General features: G+C 46.1%; 2 protein-coding genes across 2 annotated transcripts in view; one reads left to right on the top strand and one right to left on the bottom strand.

The window, feature by feature from the left end:
* Map2k1 (mitogen-activated protein kinase kinase 1) overlaps window positions 1-8,876 on the top strand; it is a 66,531-nt gene extending 57,655 nt beyond the window's left edge. Inside the window, exons 7-11 of the mRNA XM_021206050.2 lie at window positions 1,884-2,085; window positions 3,623-3,687; window positions 6,920-6,981; window positions 7,325-7,370; window positions 7,866-8,876. Coding sequence (XP_021061709.1) covers window positions 1,884-2,085; window positions 3,623-3,687; window positions 6,920-6,981; window positions 7,325-7,370; window positions 7,866-7,979 — 489 coding nt within the window. The 3' untranslated portion in view covers window positions 7,980-8,876. The remainder of the gene's footprint in view (window positions 1-1,883; window positions 2,086-3,622; window positions 3,688-6,919; window positions 6,982-7,324; window positions 7,371-7,865) is intronic.
* A 2,556-nt stretch (window positions 8,877-11,432) lies between these two features.
* The window catches only part of Snapc5 (small nuclear RNA activating complex polypeptide 5), a 4,309-nt gene continuing 3,745 nt past the window's right edge, over window positions 11,433-11,996 (bottom strand). The window contains exon 3 of the mRNA XM_021207965.1: window positions 11,433-11,969. Coding sequence (XP_021063624.1) covers window positions 11,838-11,969 — 132 coding nt within the window. The 3' untranslated portion in view covers window positions 11,433-11,837. The remainder of the gene's footprint in view (window positions 11,970-11,996) is intronic.

Genomic DNA, 11,996 nt, shown 5'->3' with positions numbered 1-11,996 from the left:
GAGAGAGAGAGAGAGAGAGAGAGAGAGAGAGAGAGAGAGAGAGAGAGGGTTGAATGACAGTGGGCCTCTGGGGGAGCGTGTCTTCCTTTCACAAATGTTCACATGTAATTGGGGTCTCTGGCTTTGAGACAACCTCGAGAGATTGTGCTGTCCTAGGTCCAGAGTCTGACTTCCCCTTCTAAAGAGACGTATTGAATTGTCAGACCCTCAAATCCAAGAGACTTGGACATGACCACACCCCACCTGGCTTACTGCTGGTCCTCTAGTGGCCCTGCTTAGAGGATATGTTTGAAACCCTTTCCTCCACACTGCTTCTGTCCTCCCTATTTACTGAATGTCTCTGGGTCATTTACCTGCCTGGCAGCCAGCTCCTGCTTAGAGTCTACTCTAGCTCAGCCAACACCCTATCTTGGTAGTCTTCTCCCCAGAGCCTAACTCTCCTGGCTCCCACTGTCACCTGTTACTGCATGCAGCTGTCCCATTGCCCATGGTCATATTATCATGGAGTTTTTCCCTTTCTTGTACCACAAGCTTCAGCCCAGGTATTTTTCCTAGGACCTGGCAAGGGTCTGGCACATTAAGGGTTAGGAATGCTGATGAGTGGCTGATGTGGGGTTGACTGAATGAGAGGGTCTTTGGATAGTCCATTTCTAAGTGTAGCAGGTAAAGATGGAAATCTGTGGGTAATGCTTCAGAAGCATTGTACAGGAGGATGAGAGTAAAGGTAGTTTGTATACAACCAAGGGGAAAGTGCAGCTCCAGATGGTAAGGCCCAGAGTGTTCATGCACAGTCAAAGAGTTGTCACATCCTTAGGGGGTCACATCCCTGCAGCTATATCATCAGTAGAGATAAAGGTTCCCATGTAAGAGGTGAGAACAGCTAGCACTAGGAAGCCAGCAGCCCCTACTGCTTATGTAGGGGTTATGGCCAACTCCCCATTGCTCCCTGCTTCTCTCCTCCTCCGCTATGACTCAAGCTACTGTCAGTATCACAGTATTCTTACCCCACACCCCCTCTTTAGTATCTATAGGGAAGTTCTAATGCACACATAGTCCCCCTTCCCCCAACTCCACTGGCTATACTCCACTCTACTCTTTGCTGATCTCTTCTGTAGATGGGGAGGCTGAACAGCTTGCACCTGGGGCCACACAGTCGCCAATTCTCAAGTTCATTAGGTCTTGGAACTTACTGATCAGTGGCTGGGTTTTTGTTGCTTATATGGTCAGTTTTAAAGTAGTCCATATTAGAGTTGGTGGAAATTTTTTGTGGGAGAAGCTAGTTAGGTGTCTAAATAAATGCACTGTGATCACAGTGAAGGTTTTTGTAGGGTCCGTGACAAACTAATGCTCAGTGTCCAGACACTGTGCTGTTTCTTCTCTACTGATTGTCACCTTTGTTGGCGAATGATTGTGTAGACTTCTGCCACGTCTGAATGTTTTCATTTCACTTGGTTCCTGGCAAGACACTAGAAAGTAGAGTGAAAATTTTGTTGTCATCACTGTTACGAGCTGGCAGTATATAAAAATCCCCATTTTATATATAGGGAACCTGAGGTTCAGGATCCCCACAGTGCATTAAGTCTCAGAGTGGGAACTCAGATAAAGCCTCTCATGTGTGTCTGAGACAGGCTACTTACATGTGAAGGTTAGGGGTCATACTGGGCAAAGCAGGAATCACAAGCGGCCAGGACCTGACTCTGCAGATGCTGCCAGCTGAGGCAGGGTCCAGGGAAAATGGAGCAATGAGGAGAGGTCAGAGCTGTAATGAATGGAGGCCAGAGGAACTGTGAGGTGTCAGAGTATGGGACACTAGAAGGTAAAAGCACCGAAGCTGCCCTGGGGGCCTCCCTAGAGCAAGAACTAACTATCCATCTTCCCCGTAGCCTGAGAGACTCCAGGGAACTCACTACTCTGTGCAGTCAGACATCTGGAGCATGGGGCTCTCTCTGGTGGAGATGGCAGTTGGGAGATACCCCATTCCTCCTCCTGATGCCAAGGAGCTGGAGCTACTGTTTGGATGCCATGTGGAAGGAGACGCAGCTGAAACACCACCCAGGCCAAGGACCCCTGGGAGGCCTCTCAGCTGTGAGTGACTTGCTACTCCGAGTGAGGACTTGGGGTGGGGGTAGGGGGGGGTGGTCCCTTACTGTTAGGGACTTCTGGGTAGCTACTTGTCTCTGGGTGTCAGACTGGGGCCTGTGGGAGTAGGGTGGGTACTTGGGTGGGTGTAGGAAACTATAGTTCCTGCCAACAGCACCCACTATTTGTTGAATACTTGGCAGTGATCCAGGTACTGTGCTTAGAACTTACCAATATTAGTTTGCTTTTAACAGTGCAGATTTCTTTTTAAATTATGAGATTCACATAACAAAATCTGTATGTCAAAATATACATCATAGTTAAGTGGCTTGTAGTATATACTTCTCCATTGTACAGCCACCACCACCACAACCTCTTTATAGAACATTTTCATCACCCTAGAGCATCTCTCCCCATTACTGGTTGCTCTCACCTTCCCCTAGCCCATCCCTGGCAACCACTGATCTACTTAGCATGTGCTAATTTTGAAAGCAGTTTGTTAATGAGCACTGCTATAATCTCTGCTTTAGAGAAGAAACTGAGGCACAGAATACTTTCCTTGCCAATGCTACGGAGACTTGTAGAAGTTACAAGGGTGTCTGCACACAGACAGCAGCACATGCTTCTGATTGGTGTGCACTGGCAACTGGCACTCGGGGAGTGGTCTTTCACAGCCTCTTCTGGTCTAGTGGGTTTTTTTGGGGGGAGGGGTACTTTGTTTGTTTGTTTGTTTATTTTTGAGGCACCATGTAACTATTTTTTTTTCTTTTCTTTTTTTTCTTTTTTTCTTATTTTTTATTTTTATTTTTTTGTCCTTGTACCATGTAACTATTAAGTGATCAAAACTTTCTATGCAGAGGCCAGCCTGGCCTCTACTCTCCGAACTTGCTCCCTGCCTTTGCTTTCTGAGTGCTGCAGTTACATACATGTCCCACCACACCTGGCTAGCCTCATTTTTATGTGACTTCTGTTGGGTGTTCCCATCTGACCAGGGATACCTGGTCTTTGTCCTGATAATACCCATGTGACTGAATGTGTGCAGGAAGGGAGAGGCCCCAGTATTGATAACCAATCATAGGAGGGGCTTGCTTGTGGTCTTGGGGTAGTAAAGGAAGAAATCCATGCTCAGGGAGAATTAAAAACAAGTTCAACTAGATGTGGCTTAAAGGTAGAGCTTGCCTAGCACTTGGTAGGCTGTGGGCTCTACCTATATTGTGCATAAAGGCCAACCCAAATACAGTCCTGTACTCATTTAGTTGTAATGCCATTGGCTGCTCTGTAAATGTTAGGGAAGATGCTTTGTCATGTGATTCTCTTTCCAAAATCCTGCACTTTGACTCAGTAGTCACTCAGTTTGTCTGAGGTCATACATCTAGGATGATACTGAGCCCAGACTCACAGCCAGGCCTTCTGGATCCCCTTTTACAAAGTGGATTTCTGTGGTCCATGAGCCATGCTTTACCCTTTGACTCTTAATGACAAGTAGCCTATTGTCTGTATCTATCTATAAAGTACTTTCTTTTTCTTCTTTATAAATCTCCAGCATATGGAATGGACAGCCGACCTCCCATGGCAATTTTTGAGTTGTTGGATTACATTGTAAATGAGGTAAGTGCTGCCAGGTTTCCTTGACCTGCGTGAGAAAGTAGAGGGCTGGAGAGATAGCTCAGCCGTTAAGAGCACTGACTGCTCTACCAGAGGTCTTGTGTTCAATTCCCAGCAACCACATGGTGGCTCATAACCATCTATACTGAGATCTGATACCCTTTTCTGGTGTGTCTAAAGAAAGCTACAGTACTCATAAATAATTTAAAAAATAAAAAAAAAAGTAAAAGAAAGTTAAGAGGAAGGTGGTGGTGGCATGCACTTTTAATCCCAGCACTCGGGAGGCAGAGACAGAAGCATCTCTGAGTTCAAGGCCAGCCTAATCTACAGAGTGAGTTCCACGACAGATATGCTACACAGAGACACCCTGTCTTGAAAAAACAAAACAAAAAAGTAAGTAGTTATGGGCTGTCGAGATAATTAGTGGTTCAGCACAGTGGCTACTCTTGCAGAGAACATGGGTTCAATTCCCAGCACTCATACGACAGTTTACAACCATCTGTAACTCCTGGTCCAAGGAATCTGACACCCTCCTCTGTGGGCACTGCATGAATGTGATGCATAGACCAACATTTGGGCAAAAAACCTATAAACAAAATAAAATGGGGGAAAAACAAGAAAAAGGAAAAGTGACATGGGGGAAAAACAACCCACTAGTTATAAGTATGTTGGTGTGCACCTGTAATAGAGACTGGAGAGTTCCAAGCCTGAGGTAGGCCTGTACTACATAGTAAGATCCCTGTCTCAGAAAAGGAGGTGGGAGGGGAAACTATGGTTGTGTTGTTCATATGGTGTGATACTCAGGGTGCCTGAGCTTTGCTCTTGGAATTGTTAGCTCAGAGTCCCTTCTTTTCCCAAGGTCAGGAGCCTCCCATTCACCACTGATGTCTGCCTGTCTCCCTTTACTAGACTGTCTAGTGCATGTACATCTGAGCACAGGAGGTGTCAGACAGAGTGAGTGGGATGGACCGAAGATGGAAGAGCAGGAGCCCCTAGTCCCCATGATGGCTAGGAATGGTGGGTGGAGAACTTCAGCACTTGGAGTATTATTTTATGTGCTGTTAAAGAGTTGTGACTATGGAAAGAGATGAGGAAAGCCGGGCGTGGTGGCGCACGCCTTTAATTCTAGCACTCGGGAGGCAGAGGCAGACAGATTTCTGAGTTCGAGGCCAGCCTGGTCTACAAAGTGAGTTCCAGGATAGCCAGGGCTATACAGAGAAACCCTGTCTCGAAAAACCAAAAGAAAAAAAAAAAAGAAAGAAAGAAAGAAAGAAAGAGATGAGGAATATCCATTATCAGTTCTGTGAACACAGCAAATTACTTTTGGATTACTTCCTATAATGCCAACACCTGGCTGGCCAAGGGGGAATTCCATGAAATCTAGGCTAGCCTGCACTGTAGAATGAGACTGTTTCAGAGTAAGTGGGGGCAGGGGGATCTTTTTTAATGTATATGCCTATTGTAGGTGATTAAAACTTTCAAACTCTTGGCTGATTTTACTCTGAAGGACCAGACCACTTGTGAAATGATATATAAGTAAGTTTACATTACGGAAGGTTAAGACTCGCTGCCCTGCAGCAAGAGCAGCCTTGGCTGGTGAGAAGGGGTGAGTGCTGACATGTTTCAGAGGCAGCACTGTGCCGCAGACTGGGCTCAGATCAGGCCATCACCCATCCTCAATTCAAAACATTTAAACATCCTTGTATCCTCCTCTGAAAAGAGACCCTTAAAAGCACAAGTGGGCCTATTGTTGGTCACGAACCGGACAGGGAATATCCTGGTCACCACAGAGGTTATAAATCAGTGAGTGCGTTTCTGCCCATCACAGGGCTGTTTACTTCTCAACTGTGTGCAGAGCATTGTGCGAAGCAGCAGCAAGGGACAAGGCAGAGCAGTACAGGCTTGGGTTCACAGTGCAGGGGGGGCCATCTGTCCTCTGCCTGCTGAAACCTATATGGCTCTGGGAGGGAGGTCTGTGAGAGGCTGCCTAGACCTCCTGTGCAGCTCTGCATACTGCTTTGCCCACACATGCTCACAGTCTGTTCTTACTCTGTTCTTAAAGCCAGCTGAGGTGGGTAAACTGTCTCTGCCCTCTTTACATAGGTCAGGAAACTGAGGCTCCAGGGTGGGCAGTAGCCCGCATCTTTTTCCCAGTGCTTTCTTTCACCTGCCTCTTACCGTTCCCTGACGCCAAGAGCCTTTTCTAGCACCCAGTCCTTTCTTGCCTGTTCCCTCCTGCTCAGGAGGAACAGACACTGGCCTTCTGGAAGCCAGCTGTTTCCTCTTGAATATTCCACACAACCTCAGCAGCTGGGACAGTTCTCAGGGTGGGGCTTGTCCTACAGGATTGGGCCACTGTTCTACAATCTGGGTTGCAGCTGACCTCAAACTCACTGAGCCTTCAGGGTGAGAAGGAGGGCTTGCTAGGCTTTTTAGTAAGGGGCTTGTATTTTGTTTTTTTCTGTAGTGCTGGGAATCAAACCTATGCCTCATGCATGGTATGGAAGCTCTACCACTGAACTGAGCCATTCCTGCTGTACCAGTGCTTGTTCATTTTAGATAGGGTCTCATTTTGTAGCCTAGAGTAGTCTCAAATGCCTCAGCCTTCCCAAGTGCTGGGACTAGAAGCAGGCACCGCCCAATTCAGAGATCCATCTACCTCTGCCTCTGGAATGCTTGGACTGGTATTTCAGCTTAGGTACTGGCATAGGTCACGTAAACAGGTTTCCTAGATGTACTTTCAGGGCCCTCGTGCTGCATGTGGGCAGTGCTCATCCATACACAGCCTCCGTCAGTTAATGTTTTATTAACCTTTGCCTCTCCAGGGTTCAGAAAGGGGGGGTTGTGGTGTCTGGGAGTACTGTGAGGCCTGAGTGGTACCCCCTGGTTTGGGCATCTCTGTAACTTCTGCTGTTGATAACTGCTAGCGGCACTTCTAGGCCAGCCAGCACTCTTATGCTACACTTCCTGGACATCTGAGTACCTACACTCAGAGGGTCCAGAGCTAAAACACAGCCTTCTATAGGAGAGTGAGCAGGCTGAGGGGAATAGGTTTGTTCTGTCAGAGCGGTAGAATACTTGAAGTACTCCCAACAAGGTGAGCCAGGAGGAGTTAGAGTTCCCACGCCACTTTCCTGGAACTGATGAGGGCAGCAGAGGCCAGAGGCAAGGTGGGTGTGATGGGGAGGTGATGGAGCAGGAATCAAGAGTTTCTCACATGTTGACATGTTTGCAGCCTCCTCCAAAACTGCCCAGTGGAGTCTTCAGTCTGGAGTTTCAGGATTTTGTGAATAAATGGTAAGTTTGTACCATGTTCTAAGACTCCACCCCCCCTCCCGCTGTCATTACTCTATCCCCTCTCGATTAACCTCGGCTGCTGCCATACCTCATACCCCCTGTGATGCTGGGACTCGTGACTGTCTGATTCTGGGTGCCCTCTCCCCTGAATTTCAGGGACCATCCTGTTGCTTTCTGACCTTGATTTAACTCAGCAAGACTTTTGCATGTTTGGCATAATGATGGTGTGCTGTAATTGGGGGTGATCTCAGGCACTGGCCCTCAGCCTTCATAAGAGGCAGGCAGACACACATAAGCAGTGACTGGGAAGTAGCACTCCTAACATTATTTATCTTCTTTTCAGCTTAATAAAGAACCCTGCAGAGAGAGCAGATCTGAAGCAGCTAATGGTGAGCCTTACAGAGCCTGATTGTTCGCTGGAGCCATTTTTCTGCTCGTTCCCACTCCTTATACTTCAGTCAAGTTTGGGGTTTCACAGTGCCAGGGATCAAACTCCTCTGTCCTCCTGTGGGTTACAGGGGCACCTGGGATGCAGTCAAGGAGGGGCTTCCCCAATGCCCTAGTTCTGACGAGTTCACCTCACATATCCAGTATCTTGAGTTACTCTCCAACTGGTTCTAGTTTGATGGCAGTGACACACACATGTGATACTGTAAGATCCAGACAACGCCATGCCCTGTGTAGCCTTGAGTGTAGTCTACCTTCTAACAAGTCGCCCCAGGGCCTCACAGCTTGTGTTTGGCAGAGGGGTCTTTGGGCTGCAGCTGGCCTACTTGCTGCTCAAGGGTGAGCACTAGAGCCGTCTTCTGAGTGGCTGCCAGGCTACCTCCATTTTCCTTCCTGGTCATTTTTCACAGAATTTTCTTTCCTTGTTTCCTGCACAGGTACATGCTTTCATCAAAAGATCTGATGCCGAGGAGGTAGACTTCGCAGGCTGGCTCTGCTCCACCATTGGGCTTAACCAGCCCAGCACACCAACTCACGCTGCCAGCATATGAGCCTTTAGGAAGCAGCAAAGAGGAATTCTCTGCCCAGTGGCATGCCATGTTGCTTTCAGGCCTCTCCCATGCTTGTCTATGTTCAGACGTGCATCTCATCTGTGACAAAAGATGAAGAACACAGCATGTGCCAAATTGTACTTGTGTCATTTTTAATATTGTCTTTATCACTGTGGTTACTCCCCTAAGTGGATTGGCTTTGTGCTTGGGGCTATTTGTCTGTTCATCAAACACATGCCAGGCTGAACTACAGTGAAACCCTAGTGAGCTGGGCGGTCGTTCTTACTGATGTCTGCGCTGCTGTTCATTGTGACTCACTAGCTGGCTGCCTGTACTGTCAGGGTTCTCGGACCTTGGTACTTCACTCTTGCTGGTGACCTCTGTCTGAGAGGGAGCCTTGTGAGACACTTCCCAGGCAGTGCATGCATGGAAAGCATGCTTTGCTGCTACTGAAATGAGCATCAGAACGTGGACGTCATGGTATTTTTATTTTTTGCTTTTGGTATAGAACTCAGCAATTCCCATCAAAAAAACCTAAGCAGAGCCCATCACTGCCATGATAGCTGGGCTTCAATCTGTCTACTGTGGTGATTTTTAGACTTCTGGTTGTATTTCTATATTTATTTTTAAATATACAGTGTGGGATACTTAGTGGTGTGTGTCTCTAAGTTTGGATTAGTGTTTCTAAATTGGTGGTTATTTTGAATGTCACAAATGGATTAAAGCATCAGTGTATCAAGAGTTCTATCTTTTTTCCAGTCTAAGTACCAATGCTATTGTAAACAACGTGTATAGTGCCTACAAATTGTATGAAAGCCCTTTTAACCACTTTAATCAAGATATTTATCAAATCTAATCTCTTATTCTAATAAAAATACTATCAAGTTAAAATAAAAAGGACAAGATTTCTGCTTTTGTGGCACACCTTTTAATTTCTCTAGTAATGAAATGATTGTGGTGGTTTAACTAGGTATGACCCCCATAGATTCATGTTTGAATGCTTGACCCATAGTGAGTGGTACTTGGAGGAAATGTGCCACTGTGGGGGTGAGCTTTGAGGTCTCTCATATGCCTAGGCTATGCCCAGTGAAGAACACAGCCTCTGGATCAAGATGTAGAATTCTTGGCTCCTTCAGCGCTGTGTCTGCCTGCATGTCATGCTTCCCACCATAATGGACTAAACCTCTTTTTTTTGACTAAACCTCTTAAACTAAGCCAGCCCCAATTAAATGTTTTCTGTTATAAAAGAGTTGCTATGGTCATGGTGTCTCTTCACAGCAATGAAAATCCTAAGAATGATTTAGCCAGAGACTGTAAAGACAGGAACACAGCTAGAAGACAAATACTATACTGTCTTATGAGGGTTTCTGTTGCTGATATGAACACTCTGACCAAAAGCAGAGAAGGAGGAGCTTATTTCAGCTTACGGCTTGTCTACCATCTACGGAAAAACAGGAACCTAGAGGCAGAAACTGAAGCAGGAGGCCATGGAGAGACCCTGTTTGCAGACCCTTTCTTAGAACTACCCAGGGGCCCTCCCATGTCAACTGTCATTTAAGAAAATGCACAAGCTTGCCCACAGGGCAATCTGATGTGGGCAGTTTTCCAATTGAGGTTTCTTCTGAAATTACTCAGCTTGTGTTGACATAAAAACTAGCCAAAAATGCCATTAGGAAGAGCATACTTGACTTTAATCCAGTACTTGGTAGGCAGGATTGTGTGGATCTGAGTTTGAGGCTGGCCTGATATATATATACATATTCATATATATAGTAAATTCTAGGACAGCCCAGGGTGTGTGGAGAGACCTTGTCCCTTGTCTCGAAAGATAGAAAACTAGGCAAGCAAAGCATGCACACACTGACCAGATCTGTGCAGTGTGCTAATGGGGCTCCTGTAACTTTAATCTTTGTATCTACCAAGTCTTCTCATGTACAACTTAACAGTGATTCCTACCATTTTCCTAGGTCCTGTGAATGAGTAGTCTCTACACAAGAAAAAAACTGAAGGGGGTATCTTAGGGTTTCTATTGCTGTGAGAAAACAACCTGGCCAAAGCAACTGTGAGAGGAATGGGATAACTTGGCTTACATGTTCTGAATCACAGTTTACTGAAGTAAACCAAGGCAGGTATTCAAACTCGGAGTGAACCCAGAAGCTGATGCAAAGGGCAATGGAGGAATGCTGCTTACTGGTTTAAGTATAGCACCCAGGTCTACCTTCCCACCTCAATAAGAAAATGCCCTAGAGGCTTGCCTAAAGCCCAATCTTAAAGAGGCAGTTTCTCAGTTGAGGATTCCTCCTCTCAGATGACTTTGTCAAGCTGACCCAGGTAGCACAGTGGTGTTGGGAACCTGCCTGAGCAAAGTTGTAACTATTTCTCACAGAACATTCCTTAGTTCATGCAGCAGAAGGGCCTGCCTGCACTTCAAGCCATGCTCTTAAGAGGCTCATGCTGGTGTGAGAGCCTTCGTCTTGGTCCGTCAGTCTGCTGCATTCTGCTGGGAAATGGTTTCACTGTTACAATGAACTAAGCCTCCCAGAATAGAGAAGTGTTCTCAGGGATGGCCGTGTCATGCTTTGAGGTGGCTGTGAAGTCAGAAAAACAAGATGCAGAGCCTAGGAATAGTATTTGTAAGTACTGTTGCCGTGCAGTGGTGGCACACGCCTTTAATCCCAGCACTTGGGAGGCAGAGGCAGGCGGATTTCTGAGTTCGAGGCCAGACTGGTCTACAAAGTGAGTTCCAGGACAGCCAGGGTTACACAGAGAAACCCTGTCTTGAGGGAAAAAAAAGTTCTGTTGTGTGTGAGGAAGAGTTTGGATACACATACATGTGTATGCAAAAGGCCATCTCATCGATATTCCTTGGTTTCTTTAGGAGAACATTTTACACAAAATCTGTACATACTGTGTTGTGTGTCAGCACAGGGGTGTAGATGATGTATTTGGTGTGTATTGAGGAGGTGTGCTGATGGCCAGAGGTTGCTGTCAGTTTTTTCTGTATTAATTTTTTGAGACAGGTTCTATGTAGTGCTGGCTGTCCTGAAACTTGCTGTGTGGCCCATCACACCTGACATTCTGCCTCTGCCTCCCCTGTCACATCCCATGTGACTGCCCCTGGTAAGGACTGAAATTAGGTCAATTTGTATAGTGTTTGCCTTTTTCAGAAAAGAGGTGGAATAGAGTGACTAGTTGCTCTCACTTAGCTATACTTAAGTGATTAAGCCATGGTGAGACCTTGCATTGTGCTTTATTTTCATTCTAGTCCAGGTTGGCTTCACAGTGGATGGCAATCACTCTTGCTAGAGCATCCCAAAGCCTGGGATTACAGGTATGTAAATGCCAACGTTGGCTAAAACTCTGCATCTTACTATGATCTTCTACATAATGATCAGATGTTATCTACTTTTCCCCATTCCTCTGGTAATGAAATTGAACTGATTTACATATTGCAGCAGAAAAAAACAAAACATTTTTTTTGCAGCTTGCTATTTAATCCCTTTTCACGTGTCCTGGGATTGAGATGTGCTAGGCCTCTATGCCGTTATAACTGTTTTTCAGACAGGTCTCTGAGTGAATCAGCACTCACTGGTTTGGCTAGACGGGCTGGTCAGTGTGCTTCTGGGATCTGTAGTTCTTCCTATCCCTGGTGCTAGGATACACACATGTGACACTCTGTCTGTTTTTACACAGATTCTGAGGCTCCAAACTCAGGTCTTCATATTTGAATGTAGATACTTTATGGACTGAACCTCTTCCATTCATAAGTATATCTTTCACACAGGCCCTGCAAGATGACTTTGAAGAGATGAAGCACCCGACTTAGTTTGTATAACTAACACTGCCCTTGTTCCCCCTTTACGAATCAGGTTCTTCCTCCTCCTCCTCCTCTTCCTCCTCCTCCTCCTCCTCTTCTTCCATAGGGCTCCTTGTGCTCAGCTTCAGTGTAGTCTGATTGATTGTCACTTCATTGTCAACCTGTAGGGACATCTGTGTAAAATCACAGCATTAGGATTA

This window comes from Mus pahari, chromosome 10, assembly GCF_900095145.1.
Source record: "Mus pahari chromosome 10, PAHARI_EIJ_v1.1, whole genome shotgun sequence".
Classification (NCBI taxonomy): Eukaryota; Metazoa; Chordata; class Mammalia; order Rodentia; family Muridae; genus Mus; species Mus pahari.
Note: the sequence above shows the minus strand (reverse complement) of the source record. Positions and strands in the feature narration are given on the sequence as shown.